Source organism: Phaenicophaeus curvirostris, chromosome 3 (assembly GCF_032191515.1).
Source record: "Phaenicophaeus curvirostris isolate KB17595 chromosome 3, BPBGC_Pcur_1.0, whole genome shotgun sequence".
Lineage (NCBI taxonomy): Eukaryota > Metazoa > Chordata > Aves > Cuculiformes > Cuculidae > Phaenicophaeus > Phaenicophaeus curvirostris.
The window spans coordinates 6095292-6116283 of NC_091394.1; the positions used below are offsets into that span (position 1 = coordinate 6095292).

The 20992-nt window shown below is 43.1% G+C and overlaps 2 protein-coding genes and 1 long non-coding RNA gene across 5 annotated transcripts in view; 1 reads left to right on the forward strand and 2 right to left on the reverse strand.

Moving 5' to 3' along the window:
* The window catches only part of LOC138718769 (uncharacterized), a 520404-nt gene that overhangs the window by 143887 nt on the left and 355525 nt on the right, over positions 1 to 20992 (reverse strand). The window contains exon 2 of the long non-coding RNA XR_011337144.1: positions 9334 to 9465. This is a non-coding gene — a long non-coding RNA (uncharacterized lncRNA). The remainder of the gene's footprint in view (positions 1 to 9333; positions 9466 to 20992) is intronic.
* GMNN (geminin DNA replication inhibitor) lies at positions 640 to 10468 on the forward strand. The gene is made up of 7 exons (XM_069853316.1): positions 640 to 684; positions 2139 to 2202; positions 3926 to 4024; positions 4388 to 4526; positions 5732 to 5814; positions 5890 to 6000; positions 7491 to 10468. The coding sequence occupies exons 2-7, from the start codon at positions 2146 to 2148 to the stop codon at positions 7689 to 7691; spliced, it is 690 nt and encodes a 229-aa protein (XP_069709417.1). The 5' UTR covers positions 640 to 684; positions 2139 to 2145; the 3' UTR covers positions 7692 to 10468.
* The window catches only part of RIPOR2 (RHO family interacting cell polarization regulator 2), a 72642-nt gene continuing 65857 nt past the window's right edge, over positions 14208 to 20992 (reverse strand). For all 3 annotated transcript variants that reach the window (XM_069853298.1, XM_069853297.1, XM_069853296.1), the window contains 4 exons: positions 20106 to 20308; positions 18699 to 18782; positions 16762 to 16852; positions 14208 to 15856 (listed from right to left, as the gene is read on the reverse strand). In XM_069853298.1, coding sequence (XP_069709399.1) covers positions 15756 to 15856; positions 16762 to 16852; positions 18699 to 18782; positions 20106 to 20308 — 479 coding nt within the window. In that variant the 3' untranslated portion in view covers positions 14208 to 15755. The remainder of the gene's footprint in view (positions 15857 to 16761; positions 16853 to 18698; positions 18783 to 20105; positions 20309 to 20992) is intronic.

A 20992-nucleotide genomic window follows, 5' to 3' on the forward strand; every position in this document is an offset into this window, starting at 1 on the left:
CAGCCCCCCTCAGCCCTTCTCTCATGCCTTCTCAGGCCTCTCAAGGCCCTCTCAGGTCCCTCAAGGCCCTCTGGCCTTCTCAGCCCCTACAGGCACCCTCAGGCTCTCTCATTCCCCCTCAAAGACCTTCTCAGTCCCCTCATGCCTTCTCAGACCTCCTTATCCCTTCTCTCAGCCCTCTTCAGCCACTCTTTTGTGTCCCTCAGTCCCCTCATGCCTTTTCAGGTCCCTTAAGACCTTCTCAGCCCCTACAGGCATGCTCAGGCGCTCTCATTCCCCCTCAAAGACCTTCTCAGTCCCCTCATGCCTTCTCAGCGCTCCTTAGCCCCTCTCTCAGCCCTCTTCAGCCACTCTTTCGGGTCCCTCAGTCCCCTCATGCCTTTTCAGGTCCCTTAAGACCTTCTCAGCCCCTACAGGCACCCTCAGACTCTCTCATTCCCCCTCAAAGACCTTCTCAGCCCCCTCTGACCTCCCCAGCCCCTCCCTCAGGTCCCCTCTCCTAAGCCCCTCAGCGCTCCCCCCGCCCCCTCAGGCCCCGCCCCCCCGGCCCGGGGCGGCTATTGGCTGGGAGCGCCGCCGGTCCGTCACGTGACCGGGTGCCCCCGCCCGCGCCGCTTTATAGCCGCGCGCCGAGGCTGGAGAGGGCGGCCGGCCGGGAGCAATCGCTGAGGGGAGCGGCTGCGGGTGAGCGGGTGGCGGCTTCGGGCTGGGGGGAGAGGAGAAGGGCGGGCGGGGCGGGGGTGCGAGCTCCGTCTCGCTTGAGGCGCTGGGGCCGGCGCGGGAGGGAGGAGGAGGAGGAGGGAGCGGCGGCTTTCACGGCCGCGTTTGGGTCTTGGCGGGCTCGCGCCTCGCTTCCCCCATTGGCCGCGCGCGCGGGAGGGGGCGGGGCGGCGGCGCTCGAATGGCGGGAGCGCGAGGGGCTTCTTCCCCCCCCCCCCCGCGCCATCTTGTCTGCGCGTGCATCCCCCCCATCCCCATCGTTGTGGAAAGGCTTTAGCAGGGGCCGTGGGCCGGGGGGCCGCCTCTGCGGTGGGGACGGCGAAGATGCGGTGAGCCGAGACTCGTTTTGGAGTTTTAGAAAGCAGGTGTCCTTTATCAGGCCTGGGGACACGCGAGGGAGCGATCCCCATCAATCCCGCGCAGCTGGCACAGAATCTATTTCCCACTTACACGCATGTAGATAAACTTCCCCTGAAATCTTAGGCATGTTCTGTTACCTTCCAAGGATTGATTATGTTTTTGTTATGAGCTTCACGGCTTGGAAGCTCATAAACCCTTGGAAATTTAGAGTTTTGGAGTCAGCTCTGTGCCTGACCCTGCATTTGGGATGGGGAAGGAACTGCAAACAGGTGATTACAGAAGAAGGCACATCTGTTCAGCACAGATAACACAAGATGTTATTGTCTTCAAAGAATGAAAAATGTCTGGAAAAACACTGAAAAAAAATGTGGTATCAAAGGGACGTTCTGTCTGACTTTCAAAAAAATACAATTACTTACATGATACTTAAATAAAAAATATTTGAGCTAAAGTATTAGCAACTACTTTTTGTGTCAGTGGAGTAAAAGTGGCCACGACACAGGGTGTCTCTTTAAGGCTTGGCCTTTCCAGTGCCAGCATCTACTTGCAGCTTGTATCTGAGGAGGGGGAACCCTGAACGGGACCTCCAGGGGCCCTGTCCGCAGATAATGCAGTTCCTGACTGAATCCAAGGGGTAATGGGTGTAAGTTGTTCCTGGGGAGATTATTTGGATTTCAGAAGAAAATATCACAAGAAGAGCTGTGGCCTTGAACAGCATGGTCTAGTGGGAGGTGTTAGGTTTGGAGCTGGATGATGTCTAAGGTCCCTTCCTGCTCGAACCATTCTATGGTTCTGTGAAACATTGGAATAATTTTTGTAGGGGAGTGGTAGATTCCTCTATACTGGACACCTGTAAGGCTCAGTTTGACAGGGTGCTGGGCCATCTCATTTAAACTATATATCACCTAATAAAGTTGGACTGGGTGTTTCTTGTGGTCCTTTCCAGCCTGGTATTCTATGATAATCGTTGGCAAGTTGGAATTGTACTACTTCAAAACTGCTGCCCCTGAACTTCAGTGGCAGCTGGGCATTACTACACTTTTACTTTTTTTTTGCAGTGATCCTATGAATTCCAAAATGAAACAGAAAGTGAACACAGAGAAATCATCAGGATCCCTGCAGGTATGGGCTTTAAAGTCGTGAAGCCTGAATATGGGAAGAGATAAGTTTCATCTTCTGTTTTCTATCCTTTATCAAGAGTATCTCAAACACAGAATTTTTGTTCAGTGGTTTGTGCCCTGTTCTCTAGGAAATGGTCCCTCTCTCTGACAAGTTTATACCCTCTGAGGGAAAACAAAGGGATCTGTTGCAATGTGCTTCCACCTGGCTTATGTCCTGTTGGCTTGAGTATCCTCCTGGCAGGCAGTATGGTTTGGGAACATTCTGTCCTACTTGGGCATATGTGCTTATGACTGCTTCTTTTCTTATTGCTCAGCAAGTCCTTTTTAGTTTGACAGAGTTTGCTGGTTTTCCATGTAATTTTTTTTTTTTTTTTAGGTGTTGGCTACCTGCCTTAGTTTGGTTGCTGAATCAATCTGGCTGCTAAGGGGTTGTAGAGTAGGTTCAGTAGCTTGTCCTTAATAGGAATGAACTTACTAATTAAATTTGTCTTGACCTGAGTATTCTTTAACCGAACCATAGTTGTCTTGGAGTTGGTTGAAATGTTTAAAAGGATTTAGGTTTTTGAGATGACTAAGTTACTGAAGTTTATACCTATCCCAGTTTTGGTAGTAGACTCTTTTTATTAAAAAACTTGAATGAAGTCACTTGGAATTCTCCAGATACCATATAAAGTAGAGGCTGGTAGCCCTCTGTCATGAGGAATAGTGATTGTTGTGAAAATTTCTGGTATTAATGAAAATTGCCAATCAATAAGTTCCTTATACATGTGGTAGCTTTGTCCTATAGGGACTCTATGGCATAAAATCCTCACTGTGGCCCTTTCAGCTTTCAATGGGTTAACTCAAGTGTTGGTCAATAATTTCTTGGCAGAGCATACTTAACTCTGACCTTCAATAGCAGCAAGCAGTGTCTGACATGGTGCGATTCTTGTTCCCACAGCAGTTAGTGTTTGTCCTTCAGTGCAACAGTAGGGTAATTGGTGGCAGAAACTGCCGTGGGAAAGGCGAACTCTTGTCATAAGAAGTACGGTGTGAATCAGTGACTTTCTCACGCTGATGTGGCATTAAGTTCTGGCTATTCTTGCTTGGTTGTCTGCCATTGTTTGCTCTCCCATTGCAGTGTAACCAACCCAATCAGAGAACTTTAATGAAGGAAGCGAGTATTTATGCATGACAGGAAAGGGGTGATAGCCATACTGTTTATACAAAATAATAGCCTGTCTGGATTGAAGCAAGAAATCTTTAGATCCATTCTAATGGATAATTGAAGCAGCACATCTGTGTTTAAATGAACACTGCTTGAGGCTGTGTTCACAGGTAACAACATAGGTACTGCCTGAAGTGATGTGTGTGATTTTTATTTAGTAGACCTGCAATTGCAATAACTGTTATCTCTCACCTGGAGTCTAACACTGCTGTTATCAAATCCCACTTTGGGAGTTTCAGCTAAAGTTTACGCTTGTTCCTGCATTGTAACTGCCTTGAAACCTAGTCAGAGTGTTTCTGCTATAAGACCTACTCTTTATGAAGGGTGAAGGTTTTCTAAGAGATAGGGGCTGAATAGATCCTATTCTTTGCACAAGCCTTAACATAAACTAAAGTATCATCTCTTAGTCTTGACAAGATGAACCGTAGGTTGCCTTAATGGAAGCACGACAGACCTCTAAGTCTCAATTTATGTAGAGAGGAGCGGCAATGGTTTGAAGCCATATTTGTCTTTTTAGAAGTACCTCACAGACAGCACATGCAGTACTGCCCCAAGACGGACTCTTAAAATGATTCAGCCTTCAGCAACAGGTTCCCTGGTTGGCAGACGTAATGAGGTATGAATTAGAAGAAAACCTGTGGATGTGTGATTATTTTTACTTGTAGTGAAAAGCTTTTGAACTTTTAACTCTACCATTTGAAAAAATAGGGAATCTGGTAATTGGCGTGACAAAAGAGCTTACTGTTGTTTTAGTAATAGTATTAAGTCTAGCAATTTCGGAGTAACTTAGGAAGATGCTTAAGACTTCTCTTGGGTTAAGCTTCTGGGTGTTGAAGAGATGTTTGTAAACTACAATGTCAAGAAACTGGGGCTTAAAGACTTACTTGCGGTCGCTGGTGAGCAAACTTTTTTTGTACTGTTTTGGGGGGGAAAAGTCCTGAAATATTGCTTTGAAGTTAAACCTGTCTCTTTTATGCAGAAGAAGTCTTCAGCCAAAAGGAAACTCTGGAATAACAAGTTCACCTCAAAGGCTTGTAAAGCTGAGGTGTCTGTGGACAAGGAACAAGAAAATGAGAACGTGAATGATGGCATTCAAGCTGTAGATCTCATGATAAAAGGTATGTGGTAATTCCTGAAATGATTTTTTACACTTAAAATGCTATGTTCCCGTTGGAATATAACTCTAAACACAGTTCCTTTGTCAGTTAGATAAGGGCTTAGCATTTTTATGCAATGCCTAGTAAGAATTGATAATTATTCTTTGTGGTATAGTAAATACAGTATACACATCTAATGTTTTAGAGTGATTCTCAGCTACTGGTTACCATAAACTTGGTGTGCAGCAGTGTTAAAGACCTGTAGTTGGTTACTTTGGTTTAGCTGCAAGCATTCAATTGACTGATTATGTTGAAATTGAAGTATTTTGGCATAGTGTGCTGCATGTGTGGTTCCCCAGAACCAGTTTGAAGGTATCAATTCAGTGGGAGACTCATTAAGCCCAATGTGTGGACAGTGACTTGGGAATAAGACTTCAGTCTTCCACAAAGTATGTATCAAGACTGGCAATCGCAAATGTGGCCATCATTTTGCAAAGCCTTCTGCTGTGCTTGAGGCAGCTTCTTGATGACTCTGCCTTTATAGCCGTTAATACCCTTCCATTAATGTAGGAATTTTTTGTAACATTTGTCTAGTTGTGAATTTATAACTGATCTCTGGGAAAACACTATACAGAGCGAGTCCTCGACACAGGAAGGACAGATCTGTTGGAGTGAGTTCAGAGGAGGGCCACAAAGATGATCAGAGGGTTAGAGCACCTACTATATGAGGACAGGCTGGGAGAGTTGAGGTGGTTAAGCCTAGAGAAGAGAAGGCTGCGGGGGGATCTTATAGCAACTTTCCAATATTAAAGGGGGCCAACAGGAAGGCTAGAGAGGGGCTCTGTGTCAGGGAGTGCAGTGACAGGATGAGGGGCAATGTTTTTTAGCTGAAAGAGTGGAAATTGGATATTAGGAAGAAATTCTTTCCTGTGAGGGTTATGAGGCACTGGAACAGGTTGCCCAGAGAACTTGTGGAAGCCCATCCCTGGAGGAGTTCAAGGCTGGGTGGGGTGAGGCTTTGGGCAACCTGATCTAGTGGAAGGTGCCCCCTGCACATGTCAGAGGGCTTGGAACTGGATGATCTTTAAGATCCCTTCTAGTCCAAACCACTTTATGGTTCTGTGATTATCATGCTTTATAGAAAACTGGTGTGAAAGTTGGGTTTCTTCAGGATGATAGCAAGAATACAGTGTTGTCACAGACTTAACTGTATCTTCTTACTTCAGGAAGCCCTTCATCTCTGTATTGGAAAGAAGTTGCGGAAGAAAGGAGGAAAGCTCTGTACGAAGTGCTTCAAGAAAATGAAAAGGTAGCTAATGAAGGACAACTAATTTCTTTACCACTGGCAATTGTACTCCTGTTCTAACACTTTATTTGAATTCAGCTGCACAAAGAAATTGAACAAAAAGATGGTGAAATTGCCCGCCTGAAGGAAGAAAATGAAGAGCTAATGTCCCTTGCTGAACATGCTGGTCATCTGATGCACATGATTGAGGTACTTGAATTTTCAGTTAATGCTGTGAATGTTCAGTTAATGCTGAAGAAGTGAGAAACTAGCAAGGGTATCTTTAATCACGGTTTCTGCTGTGTGCTCACATAACTCTTCATTTTAAATTACTGTCTAAGCTGTTTCCTGTGGGATTGCTCTAATTCAGAGGCATAAAGCCCCTTCTAGGGGATGAGCTTTTCCAGCTTAAAATCCACAGGAGTAATTAGAAAGTACTCAACAGGGATGCCTTCTGAAGGGATGGTTCAACCTGTTGTTTTAACAGGCTTTGTATGTTAGAGATGGTGACGCAGGAAGGAAAGATTTAATTTTCACTTTCCCAAGGTGGCTCAAATTCAGGTGTTTAATAGGTTGTGTGAGGTTGCTGGGTGAATGGAACATTTGTGCTGGCTGTGTCCTTTGAGGAACTAAGCTTGAAACAGGGACCCACTAAGTGGAACAGTGAGAGGGGAGCCCCTGCGCCCTTTGAAGTCAAAGTTTCACCAGAGGAATTGCCAGTTTTGTGGCCCAAAGAGGGTTAATGCACTAAGCATTCATAAACCTGTAAACTTTGGAATGGCTTCCTCTAATTCCTTGAGGGCAGGTAGTTGTCAGTGATGCCATGAAGGCAGGAGATTCACTGTAGCAGTCTCTGAAGCTGTGACAAATATATAGCCGTAGAACCTTGATACTGAGGTCACCATCCAGGTTGTCTGTGGGAATTAGGTTCTCAAAGCTAAGAAAACTTGATCAGGCTAGTTTTTAGTGCAATTACTTAGATCTGTCTTGAAAGACTCCTCTATTTTGCTACACTTGAATTTTTTTTTTTTGGTGTTCAGGGAGTGCGGCTTGTTAATGGTAAACCCACAGGCAGAAATTAAATGACTTACAGGACCAGTGTTGGGAGTTTTCCCTCTGCAGTTCCTCAACAGTTATGTTCACTTATTGGTTGTAAGCTGCTCACTTCTGAGGCTTTAATGTGCCTTAAGTGAAACATCAGACAACCAGAAACCTCAAAAGCAGCCTTTTAACAGTCCTGCTTTTCTTCCTAAAATCAGGTTAGGTCAGGAATTTTTAGTTTGATCATCACATGCTGGAAACTGCTAGGCCTTATAATTCATCTAGGCTTAAGGTAGCTTCATTACCTCTGATTAAAAATTATGAACTTCATCTGTTGTACAGTAATTTTTCTGAAATTAAACCTATGTAGTCCTAAAGTACTATATAACCTGGGAAGCTTTGCCCCATATTTATGTTGCCTGAGAACTCTTCCTGTTGAAGAATCTAAGGAAGACTTAGTCAACAAATCAGATGTGGTCTGAGCTAGAGGTAGCTATTTAACTCAAGTGTCTTAAGCTTTTTGACAGAGGAATGTTTTAATTGTAACAACATTTACTAAATGAAGATAACTTGCTTAATTCAGTATGCACAGTATTTACCTCCTTGGCTATTAAGTAGGAAAAGTATGAAGTTAACACTGTTTTTCTTGTTTTCTCTAGAGTCTAACTGGGCAAGCACCTGACAGTCTTGAGATGCTGAAGAATTTGGCTGTAGAGGGATCTGAACAAGAAGGTGAAGAACTTAACTGTGGAGATGATGCAGACAGCTCTTCTGAAGTGCCAGCACAAGTATCGTGTGGCTTAAAGGAGAGTATGTCAGATCTTGCTTTGAAGGAAACAAATAATTTGCAACTGGAATGACCATCTTAAATAGGCTTATGTATGTGGCTTTTAATTGCAGACTTCCTTTTGAAAGGGTATACTAAGACTTCTCAGGTATAGAAACTCTTGTGGAAGCATCCCAGATAGTGTTTTTTAACTGGAATTATGTAGCAGTGGGGTTATCTAAGTACTGCATAGAAAACTTATTACAGGCTGAATTAAGTTGCTTGTACAAAATGCAAATACTGTGTATTTTAAACTGTTCTGTAAATATCTTATCGGTTGGTCTGACATGATACATGAAAATCGATAAATAAATATTTGCCTTACCAAAACAGCCTCTTATTGGACGGGGAATGGCTAGTTCTAGGTTTGTAGGTCAGTTGTGGCTACTCTAGAAGAAAGTTTCAGTTTTTAGGAGGTGCCTAGATAGTTTAACTCCTACAGTCTACAGAATTCTGGAGAGCAGTGATTTTAGTGGATAGGTAAAGCAAAATAAAAGTTGTGTGTTGTTGGGAAGGCTTCAGAAAGTCAAGAATGAGTAATAAGAGTCAGGATCTAAAATTTAGATTTATGCTTTCAGGTGTTTTGAAATAATTGCCTGTCATAAGGGAGCCTTTTCCAAGTTGCATTGAGAAAGCGTAAGTACAAAGTATTAGACAACCTGTTTTAGAAAGACATTTATTGACTTAAAAAGAAAAGGTGGGGTATTCTTGCTCCTCATAGCAGCTGTACTGGAAATTAAATGGAGACAAGGCAACTTACACTTCGGAGCTATTTTGAAATGAAACTGTGTCTGTTTTCAAAGTGCTGCTCTGGTATTTACTGAGAGATAAGACACATTCTTACTAAGGTAGTAATGTTGTGAAGGGCTTACAGGAATACAAAGCATTCCTTAAAGCCTTGAGCACCCTATCTGGCATCCATATGGGGTGGAGAAATGCTTGCAGTTGAAAGCACTTGAGTAGGAGGGGAGAGTAAACTGAATGCAGATTTTCTATTCCTGAGTGAACTCAGCAGTTATTCTGTAAGTAACAACATCTTCCCAAGGACAGGCTTTAAAAGATGGTGCCTATTGTGGTGTCTGGTGAAGAGCTTAAAGTTGAGTGGCTCTCAGGAGGCAGAGATAATGGGAGGGATTCTAGTTGATGGATCTGTTGGGTGTTATCAAAATGGGTGTTCCAGGGTATGTGTGAACACACCTGTGGAGCATCAGAATGGCACCTTTAGTTTCCTTCTGTTTCTTACTTGTTCTCTGGGTGTCAGTAAGTTAATACATGTTTTGCAACTGATATCAGTTCTGACATTTGGGGAATGTCAGAACCATTGTAGGAAGTAATATTCTTTGTCTGTTTTGCCTTGAAACTGCTTATGGCAAGGTGAGGCATCATATTTTCCTGGGAGCTTTGTAAACAAAAGATAACACCTTCCAATTCATGCTCTAGATGATGCTTAGACATAATCCTTCCTACTATAGTGCAGGAATAGTGATCCAGATGTGCCTAAGGACAGACAAATGGATGCTGGATAAATACTATGTAGAACAACTTTGGTTTACTGTTCAAAAGAAATAGCTAATGCTGTCAAGTGGCAAACTCTTTTCCTATCTCAGATTCTAAGCAATTTTCATGTCAATGTAGTTCCTCCACAGCAGCACATGTGGAAACTTATAATTCATTACAGTAGTCTTAACGCAGTGCAGCTTAGTTTTGGTTATTTGTAGTTCACAGCTCTTCAGAGGTGCCTTTAATTTTAAGCATCAGGAGTATTTTGTGTTTGCAGAAGCCATAGAAGGGAAGAAAGTACTGCTTTGCTCCAACTGAGATAACAAGTGCAGCTTTTCCAGCACTTCACCTCCATGCTCTATGTGGTGCTGTAATCCATGTGCTGCTGCTAGAACAAAGAACTGCCAGAGAGTAACATGTCCAGAATTTATGTGAGTTATCTGCATCTGGCTCTTACTTATTTTTGTCAAGATGATCAAGAAGAATGCTTATTAGATTTAAATGTGCTTTTTCTTGACTGATTTTATTTAAATAACAAAGACAAGACAGTCTCTCTTGAGTAGTTGAGTATATCTGAGATGGACTGTGTACAAAATAAAGCTGTTTCTTCATGTAGGCTGACATGTATTATATAACATTTGGCACATGTGGAATAGAAGAACCTCTTATATTAAAAAGACATGGGCTGCTTGGTAATTCATACACTTGCACCGAAAGTCTTCAAACCAAGGCTGCTATGGTTTTATTAGCTTTAATTCATTAGCAGAGTAGTTTGCTGTATAAACTCTGAAAAAACATGCTCTAGGAGAAGATCAGGTAGGAGAGCTGAATTGTGGCATAGTGTGTATTTGGGTTTTATTCCTGTCACAGATGTTATAGACCTTGATCAAATATCTTCCTATGCCTATTGTATCTGAAATATTAATGTATGAAAGTGTCACAAGTTCTGTGATACTGTGTTAATTGCAGTTTAAAAATGTTCTGAAAGGGTCAACTTAATTTTTTTGTTCTGAAAATTCCTGTGTTAAAACATGCAGTAGAGCTTTCTTACATACAAAGTACAGGAACTTTGTATGCATGTGTGAAATGCTTTTCATGTGTAGAAACTGTACTGAGATTTGTGTATTTAGTTCTTACAATGGTCCTCAATTTTTGTTTTAATTGCATGGGGGAAACTCATTTACCACTGAAATGTAGCTATGTAACAGCTGAAAATCAACATCACTAAAGACATTTCATATCCAGCTAGTTTACAGAGAAGATGCAATCTAGCAGAATAAAATTATCAGTTCTGGAACTTTACTGTGAAATGTGATTTATTTCCAAGAAGTGTTAAATGCTTTTGTGCACCAACTTAACCAGCATGCTCACTCCTTTTCATTGCAGAGGCACTGGCCGCAATCTCAGCTTTCAGTGTCGTATCCTTAAGGCTGCTCAGAGGTGGGGTGCATCTACTGTGCTGTAGCACTTATTTCATAAAATGTGCATGCCTTAATGAGGCAAAATTTCAGGTATGCAAGACTGAGGTGTGAGGGGACAGACCATTTGCAGATGCTGATGTCTCAAGGAGGAACAGCGGTTGGGGGCGAGCAAAGTGTGGGGAAGGTGGCTGATTTGTGTGAGGAAAAGATTGTAATTGGTTTAGCAAAACCACTGATTTTTGGCATAAATGCAATGAGAAGGCAGGGAGGAGGGAATTGGTTCGTAATTACTTGGCTTAGCACCTGAAATCACTTAGTGTTTGTATTGCTTATGTGAGGGCCTACAGGGTTGTCATGTGTTGCAGCCTGTGCGTAACTAACAAAGTTGGTCGTAGAATCATGGAACATCCTGAGTTGGAAGGGACCTACAAGGATCATTGAGTGACTCCTGTCCCTACACCGGACTCCCCCAATGTCCATACCATGTGTGTGAGGCCATTGTCCAAATACTTCTTGAATATTATCAGGCTTATCTGCTTCCCTGGAGACCCTGTTCCAGTGCTCCACCATCCTCTGAGCGAAGAGCCTGTTCCTCATGTTCAACCTAAACTTCCACTGGCGCATCTTCCTGCCATTCCCTTGGCTCCTGTCATTGCTCACCAGAGATCAACAGCTGCTCCTCCACCTTCCCTTGTGAGGAAGCAGTAAACTGTGATGAAGTCTCAGTCTCCTCCATGCTGAACAGACCAAGTGACCCAAGCTGATCCTCATACGGCTTCCCCTCTAAACTCTTAATTGACTTTGTGGTCCTCCTCTGGTCACTTGCCAGTGGCTTGATATCCCTTTTTATACTGTGGTGCCCCAAACTGTGCAGTACTCTACGTGGGGCCACACCAGTGCAGAGCAGAGTGTGACAATCGCCTCCCTCTCCACTGTGCAGTGGACTTGAGTTCTACATCACAGGAGTCTTAAAATTTCTGGGATTCATAGTATGAATTTCCTGGTTGTTAATCATGTCCAGCATGCAGTCCACCACACAGAAAGATCAGCTGACCATGCATGTATTTCAGATTTTATTTTGGAGGCCAATAATCTGAAATGTAGATGTTACACTTGCCAACTGCATCCACTCTTAGCTGGCTACCACGTCCAAAGCAAAACACCAAGAAAACCTGACTGCTACTGAAAAATGTAGCCAAAAGACTTTTATCTTGCCTCCCTCTATGTTCTTTTTGCACGCACACTGCATATTCGTTTACTTTTCCTTAAGGGCCATGGGAGGCTGTTTTCCTTTCAGAACTGGTTTTGAGATTTTGAGCAGGCTTGCAGGTCTGCCAAAGCCATGTGTTTCCAGAGCCCTCTTGTTCTTGAGACTGAATCGCGTTGTTAACGTTTTCTTCAGCAGAAAATGTTCATTGTGTATTGTTAATTTCTCTTTCCATTCCTGTAATAACACAAAGTGGTTCAGCAAATGATAGTAATGCCCTGGGAAACTTTAATTTGCTTCTGCTTTGTTGTTCTGCCAACAACTGCCTGTAATGAAACGTGATCGAGATCAAACCCTTGGGTATGGCGGTACCTCTGTTGTACCCTTGGGGCACTGCAGCCGTTTGAAAGGGGGGGGTGGGCTGTGGAGCCTATCACCGGGATAATTCCATTGCAAAGCAGGTGTCCAATAAAGGCACCAGGCAAACCCCTTTCCTAAGCGCAGTTTTCTTGGCGAGCTTCCTTTCTCTTCAGTCTCCACTGCTGTGGAATTATTTTGGTGCAGGTACATGCTTCGCTGGGATGACACAGACCTTTTTGTCTACCTGCCGGAGCCCTTAAAGAGGTTTTATAGTTACTGCCTGCTGGTTCTTTGCTAGTCAGGAAGTATCCGTCTTGTTACAACCACATCCATACGTCTGTTTTTTCCTGCTTCACAAAGGAGCAGGTAGGAAAGGGCAGCTTTATAAGCTCTGTGAGCATAAAAAATGTGTAAGTTATGAGACAAACTTATGGTTTGTTCCTTTTAATTTGCCTTCTGATTTGGGAAGCTTTAAGATTCATTCACTTTTTTTAAGATTTGTTGCTTACAGGATTTTATGGGTTTTTTTTTCTTAATTTAAGAGTGGATTTTTTTTCCTGTGTTGTCGTGAATCATGTTAGGACATGATTCTTTGCTTTATTTACTTTTGTGAAATAGTGAAATTTAGCCTCTATACATTTATATGCCAGGTTCAAGCTTGCCAGTCTTGGATACCACAATGGGAACTAAACTTGATACACTAAAATTCCTGTGAATTTCCTCAATGACTTCTTTTAAGAGCAGGTTTTGCTCGTATCTGATTTGTATGAGCTGTATTATGTGGCTTTTAATGGTTAAAATGATGTAGCAGATCAGCTTTAGGTTAATAAACTTCTCAAAGGGTGGATTTTAATGAGATGATGGTAGATCTGAGCACCATTTGACATGATACCTGTATGAGCAGCCCTGTGCTCTCTGCAGCTCTGGCTCTGATAGGCAATTCTGTGTCCCCCAGGTCTGTGCCATAAGCCTGAATGTTTGAAAGAGGTGAAGGAGTATCTGAGATGAGTCTTTCTTCATCGAAGAGAACAAGCAATCAGTAGAAGTTTGGTAACAGCCCTGGAGCCTCTCAGCATGTTTTCTGCTAGTCGCTGTGGAGCCTTTCTTGCTAACTGTCTTGAATGATACAGAAAGCTGGTTTGCTCTGAACTTAAAATAGGAGTAGCTAGAAATGTCGGGTACTAGTGCTGGCTTGAAACTAAATTCTTCTCACTCATTCTGAAGCGACAGTTCAGAATGTAGCACCCACAACTCCATAGCTTTTGCTTTAACCAATTGCGTTCCATGCAAACTACGAGCAAGCTTTTGACAGATGGTACGTATTACTGGTAGGAGCTTTCGACAGATATGGGAATATAAGAATGTTCTCATCTTCTTTTTAAATACTGCATACCTCTTGCTGATGCTCTGGGATGGGAGCGAGGGCCTGCATAGACATGTTGGAGCAATTGGAGAAGGAACACTGAGAGGGCACAGTCTTCCCATTGCTTCCAAAATAGCATTTTAGTTTAAAACTGGCTTTTAAAAAATTAGTTTTGGTTCACTTGACAGAGGTGCAACGAAGAGCAGTCCTTTCACTATAGTTTCACCCTTTCTCTGCCTTTCCTGTGTTTGTAGTTTGTGTGTTTATATCAAGAACTAAAATATTTTGCCACTTACCCCCCAGCCTTGACCAAAAGAAAAATGAAAATGCTGGAGTTGTGTGTATTAAACGACAAGCAAGCATTACACCATTTCTCCCACTGCACATGGGGTTGCAGTTTTCTGTCCACCCTCAGTCAGTAGCCCTTGTTACTGTTGTTCACTTGCTCTAGCGTAGACATGTCTGTAAGATCTTAAAGTAACGTTCTCCTAAGTCATAGAGAAAAGACAGTCCCTACAAGCCTTTCCCCTTAATATGATTAAACAACTCCCTAATGATTTGCCCTAAATCCAGCTGCAAGGTGCTTTCACTGAGCCTCCTATGATACTGGGACCTGACTTCCATCATGTTTTAAGATTATATGGGCCTTACAGAGGAAAGGCTTCTGACAGAAAGAGTGACTAGACATATGGACTGATGTGCTTAGTAATTAAAAAATAATCTTTATTATAACTTAAATGTGATAGGAAATATGGTGAGTACAAATACCACAAAACTAAAAGCAAAACCAAAAAAAAAAAATTTAAAAAAAAAAAGCAGAAGTCAGTACAAAAGGACACCTTGGAAGAATTCAGCTGATGGAACAGGCATGGTATAAAAACCATAACATGGTTATTTCACCCTCTGCAAAAAGCGTCTGTATTCCTCAGTAAACAAGTAAGCATTTTGAACTGTACAAAATGTACTTTTTTAATTAAAGGAAGACTATATATATTTATAAATATACAGATATGTACATTGTAGCATTCACAGTAAAAAAAAACCAAAACAAAACAGCCCCTGCCTGCCAATGTTTTTGGCGCACAAGGCTTCCTTTTGATTGTGAATTGTTTGCAATCTTTTCTATGTAGTCTATGCAAATTTGGATACTTTAATTGACATCTAAATAGCATTTCATGCATAATGAACACAGTACAGGAACACTCTTCTGTTAAATTCTATTCACCTCCTCTGTTAACTTAAGGCTTGTAATCAACAGTTTGAAGCACTTGCTGCCTTTCAGCCTTGCACTGAGGGGGGGGAATGCATTCACTTTGCCCTCTGTTTATTACTGCCTCCTAGGTCCCCTCTAGTTTGTTCTAGTTCTTTATATTGAAATCGCTCTATAGAAGCTATGATGCACTAATTAGAGTGTATGAAATCCAATCCTGCCTGCAACTTAAGGACCAAATGGCTTGGGGGACTCACGCAATTAGCTGTATTCACTCCTTCTTCTTGGAATAAATAAATGCGTTTTACCTTTTCATTCAATTTTTGGAAACCTACGTGATTGTTTGATCCCCCTCACAAATCTCTGGATTAATGATGGCCTGTTGCTGGAGGGTAGGAGAAAGGAAATAAAAGACCAGCGGAGGCATTTAGAGCGAGTCACCAAAGTGACACCTCCCAGGGTTTGCATCATGCTGTTTCTGGAGGCAAAACTTGAAGAAACGTGCTCTATATTTCATTACAAAACTGAGCTGGGTGGTGTTTCCTGCTGCTGGAGTGTTGCTGGGATGCTGCACGGCAGCAGACGCTTAGCTCAGGGTTGGAGAGAAAGCTTCTTTGCAGTCCTACTCAAGTGGCCTCCTGCTTGTCCTTGTTAGACACAGTATTGCACGTCTCAAGCTTTCACAACAACTTCAAGGAAGTAAATATAATAATCAGTAAAATATATGAAAATGCCAGGTTCTAAAAACTCACAGAATTTTGTTGAGGCTGAGTAACTGCAATTACATTATTTGTTACGAATCAGTCAAGAAAGTGTTGTTCCTCAGCATCAAACTGTTCCATCATGAGCTGCAAAGAGGAGCCAATAGGAACTCTTGAGCTGGATTTTAGATTTTGCTTTTCCTTAAGAAGTCTGTCAATTACTACATTTTGGGGCATTCTCGTAGAACTCTTCAAAGTCTTCCTTCTGCTCCCCACACTGAAATGCAGCTCTGTCCTACTTGAATGACTGTGAAACGTAGGCAAGTTCTTTTCCACCTAAAAAGCTGTGGCAGCTTCAGTTCCACGGCGGCTTCCAACTTTAACAAATTCCCGGGGAAATTTGTCCAGCTGTTCATATGCCAGTCTCCCATCTTCACCTGAATGAAAAATGTCAAAGCATAATAATAAATCATAGCTTTGCCCAACAACATTTGAACACTGTGTTCTCTGCTGTTAGGAAGTACTGATCTGCTGGTAACTTCTTTTCCCTCTTAAAATTTCTTATGATGTTTTTGAAGGCAAATTCAGAAATGATTTGGAAAAATTAAGTGTGCTCTGATTTTTCACATTATTTTTTAAAATTTTCTCACATAGTTTGCTTCTTTTATCTAGAGCAAAACAGAAGCAGATGTGCCGTGTGTGATTAGATGACAGTATTTATACACTTGTCTTACTAAACGACCTATGGTGCTAGTCAAGGTCTCAGCTGCAGCTGTGATGTGCTCGAGGCAGATGATGTTTATCCACTTCTGCTTTGAACAACATCAAGTTTACCCATTTCTCACTTCCTGGCACTTGAAAGAAGTGAGCCCAGCCACATCTTTACTTATATATTGCTGAAAAAGAGGAAGCAGTACGTTTGCTACATTTAATTGTTTGGGTCTCTCAAACCTTTTTCTCTTAGGTACACTACAGGGGCGATAGGAGGGGATCCCCAGGAGGAAGGTGTGTAATATGCAGCAGGCAGTGTGCCAGTCCTGCCTCCTCAAGGCTGCTTGGTGTCCAAATTCATTATGAATTACTTCTGTCTGTTAACTTCTGGTTTGCTATTTTTCCTTTTCTACATCCCCCTCCCGACTAACACAATACAGTTTCTCTTTGGTCCATTTTCATCATTTTTAAAGTGAATTATTCCTCTGAATATATGTTTCCTAATGTGTTTGAATATCTAGTTATAATGTTTTGTTTCAGTTGAGAGCCTCATATTTGTATAACTTGGGTGTCTTACACGCTGCTCTGTTAAAGAATAAAATTTAATACTCCTCTAAAACAGGCAACTCACCAAGTGAAAGCAAGGTTTCGGACGCCACTTTCCTGATCTCTTCATTGTCAGACTGGCAGAGCGTGACCAGCATTTTAATGCTCTCAGTAGCCTGGGAAGTGTAAAAAGAACCACATTAGCACCGCACAGCACACTGTGGTTTTATTTCACAGCCTTGTGTGGAAATAGTGACCAACCTATGCACTGACCTTTCTACTCCAGGGGGATGGCCTTGGTGGGAACACGGGGAACAGGCTTGAACATTGAGGAGAAACCGTATTTTTTCCTGTCAGCCTGGACCCTTTCTAATTTTCCTACCCTGTGTGCATCTGGCTGGCCAGCCCAGTCGCTTCACTGTGGTCTCCTTACCAAAACCTGCATTCACCAACATACCCACTTTTTACCTTGTCTTTTCTGTTTTGGGAAGGAAGCGAGGAATAATCCTGTTCTGCGCTGCTACGAAAATCATAGAATCATAGAATCACCAGGTTGGAAAAGACCCATCGGATCATCAAGTCCAACCATTCCCATCAAACACTAAACCATGTCCCTCAGCACCTCGTCCACCCGTCCCTTAAACCCCTCCAGGGAAGGTGAATCAACCCCCTCCCTGGGCAGCCTCTGCCAGTGCCCAATGACCCTTTCTGTGAAAAATTTTTTCCTAATGTTCAGCCTGAACCTCCCTTGGCAGAGCCTTTGGGGAGAGCCTTTGGGGAGCATGTCTGCAGCAGATGCATCCCCAGTGACAACATCTGGAATGCTGACACGAGTGATGGGGTCACAGCTCCACAGGGATGGCTGCAAGGTGCAGAGTTGGGACCTGGTGCGCGTGATGTGTTTTGATGTGGATGAGACTGCCACTGGGTTAGCTCATCCACAGCCCCCTGTCAGTCGGAGCATTCCCATCTTTGAAATCCTGCTAGAAAGGCTTCACCTTTTATTTGAAGATCCCAAATGACAGGCATCCTTTCCATCAGCAGGTTCTTTTCCCAGCAACTGCCATTCTTACTGCTTAAGATGCATTAGAGCCACGGTGCTCAAGTTAAATCTCTCTAGCTTCACTTCCCACCACTGTTTCCAAGCCTGCCTTTCCTGAGAGATCAAACCTTTCCCTGTCCCCTGCATGCAGCAGAAGTGTAATGTCCCTCACTGTTGCTTCTCCAGAGAGCCCTGCCAACACCTCATTCAGTGGCGAAGAGGTTTTCCATATTTAAACAATATTGGATTATGTATTGGATGGTATCAGTCCTGGCTGGAATAAAGTTATATTTTAGAGCTGATTTCTCCAGGGGATGTTTTTGAGGGAGAAGTAGTTGGTCCTCTGTGGCTGCCTGATGGAACACGTATTTTTGGCCCAGTGTCTCATACCAGTTGGCTTAGGCAGCTGCTGTTACCCATGGCTCTGCAGAGCCAAAACAAAAGCAGCATTTTTTCTCCTTGTCATGTGAGTGCAGAAATGGTACCAGCCATTGGCTGATGCTGTAGCACCCAGATGTACCAGCTACTTGTCTGTGTGGTTTGTACTTGCTGCTTACAGCTGCTCTGTGTGGTGTCACGAAACAAACTGTGACCTGTCTCTCCCTTCCTCTTCTCCCGATGCAACCCATGTGCATGACAGCTAATTTTATCCTAGGAGAGGATGATTTCTTCCCCTCTCAGTCAGTACTCTGCAGATATACATTTTTTTTTTCTCTGTGATGTGGAAGTAAGTCTCCTAAAATCAATATGAGAGGAAGGAAAAGATAAGCTTTGTCATCACCACAGAGCGTGGCTGTTTTTGAAACAAAGCTTCTAAAGTGTTCCCAAACATCACAGTATTTGTAAAAGGATGCAGTGCAGTGATGCAAAACAAAAGCAGTGCTGCTGCTATTGTAGTTTCTATTTTTTTTTTTTGTACCTATCAGATGTCCTTTCTTTAAAGTAAAGCCAAGTGCCACAATTAATTCCTTGTCTCTTACCTTGAGGTATCTTAGAGCCAAGCAAGCTGCTTTCTGCAGCTGGAGGTTGGGCTGGGTTAGTGCTTCACAGTAATAAATCAAAGCCTGAAAACAGATAAAAAAAAAGAGTAGCAGCGCAAATGTCTGTGCCTGTTTGAGCAGAACAGTAGAGTGTAGAGGCATGGCTACCATGCTAAAGGGAGAGGGACTGCAGCCCACCTCCCTGACAGCAGGGACAGAGGCACAGCCCCTGCTACAAGTAGTGTGGTGGGATAATTCCCTAGAGCAGATCCAGGCCAGGTCACCAATTATAGCTTAGTAGTCTCAGGCCAGCTTTTGGTGAGGAAAAGTTCACATGAAAGCAAGAAGCACAACCGGGCAACCTTGAGGACCTTTCTGCATAAATTGCCAAAGAGCTTTAGATGGTCCTTGGCCTCTAAAGAGCTCAAGAGTTGCCCCTTGAGATGGTTTCTGTAATGTAGGGATAGTAATGAACAGGCTGGGATGGACCCCGGCGGGGCTGCAAATAACTATTACTAGGTTAGCATGAGCTGATAGACCAGTTTGGTCTTAGAAATTAGTAGTTAGTGCTAAGGAAACAAAACCAGTGTGAGCAGCAAATCTTGGTGGCAGCTGGCTCTGCAATGAACCCATCAGCAGCATAAAGCTGCTTAATGCCTTCATACAAGGCACCTTGTGGTCCTCCTGTAGGCAGTGAACCCACTGTCAGCTACAGATGCCTGTCCTTTTTCTCTCCCTTTGCCTTCCTTCTGCCACTCCGCCTATTCCAAATGCCTTTACTTTCACTCTCTCCTGACAGAGAACAAGGATAGTAGGGAAATGTCTGCCATGAAAGGGTAGAAGCCAACCCCTAATTTCTTCTTATTTCTCTTCTCCCTTCTCTTTAATTTCTGTGTTTAATCTGGCCCTGCTGGTTGCCTGTGATTGACTCAAATTTTAGACCTCGCAGCTGAGTTATTTTCACCCAGGGCAGCCCATCCCCTCCAGGAACGGCAGGAGGTCCCAGGTGCTAGTCCCCCTTTGGGACAAAAATAAAACACTCAGATAAATGTCTTCACACATTGATGATGCTGCTGACTGCTGCCTCGCAGCCTTAGACTGGAATCAAGCCTAAGACAGGTCAGCCGAAGCGCTGAAGTGTGGAAGACAGCTGGAAAGTACAACAGTCCTATTTGCAGAGTTCTGGTTAGTACCTGCTCAGTGTGATGACAGGTAGAAGCAGACTGGCATGCTGACAGAAACACTTGGATATTTGCAGAAAGATTAGACAGGACATCGCTCTGGATCAGTTTAAATCAAGCTTGGAGCAATTATTTTATACACGTAGACGTTTAAGACACACAGGCAGAAATAAAATGTCATGATGATACAGGTCTCTCATACCACAGGTGATTTTCTGCCACTTACCTTCTCCCTGAAGTGCCTGTTTTCTGCCGTAGCTGTCAGAAGTGATGCCACGGTCTCACTGACTTCATTTTTATTTTCATTGAGAAGTAAAGCCAAAGCTCTCAGAACTTCTTGCTGTGGTGGAAGGTTATTGGAATTTATTTTGGCCACATTTTGCTGCAGTTTTCCATCTTTCACTGACTGCAGCACCTGAACCACAGAGGCTAGAAGTGCAAGAGGAAGGTCTTTGTTATTTTATCCTCTCAATATTTCAGATTGCTCCTTTCCCTGCTATCAATCCCCGATTTTTACATGAAAAATCCCAATCTGAGCAATAGCTACAGATCCATACTGCACTGTGTCTGCATGGGGAATTGTTTGGGCTTTAAACTGTGCCAGTTTCTCAGATGTTCTACCAGAGCAGAAAATGAGTAGCTGGGCTAGGTAGGACACTGCAGCACTTGTGCCTATCCAGAATTAAGGGCCTACCTGTCAAAACTTCACTTTCTGCTGGAAGGTGTAAATCCTCCCTACAACAAGCGAAACGCAATATTGTCAGAGTATTGTCTTCCCGGGTATCTTTAGGAGAGATTTCTTAGGCAGGTTGATGTCTGCCACCAAGTGCCAGGACTAATTTGTTTCAGAGGTGGCCTGAAATGCCTTTTTCTTTCCAGGTTTTTGAGCAAAAGCTCCCTGGTGTGCCCAAATAAAAATGAAAACTAGGCAAGGTTCCTCAAACTTCCCCTCAAATAGAGAAGAAAACTTGGCTTGCCAGGGATTGTAGTTTAGCGTGCTCTGTGGAGTATCTGCTTCTCTCTTTAGCTCTCGATGGCAGAGCTTGCCAGAAAACACTGAGGTGCTGTGATCCCTTAGCTCCTGAGATCTCAGTTTCAGAAGGTCTCTCCATA

Coding starts and splice junctions, on each gene's coding strand:
- GMNN (XM_069853316.1), top strand. CDS start 2,146: ATGAATTCCAAAATGAAACAGAAAGTGAACACAGAGAAATCATCAGGA. Junction 2,203..3,925: donor AATCATCAGGATCCCTGCAG/GTATGGGCTTTA, acceptor TTGTCTTTTTAG/AAGTACCTCACAGACAGCAC. Junction 4,527..5,731: donor TGTAGATCTCATGATAAAAG/GTATGTGGTAAT, acceptor TTCTTACTTCAG/GAAGCCCTTCATCTCTGTAT.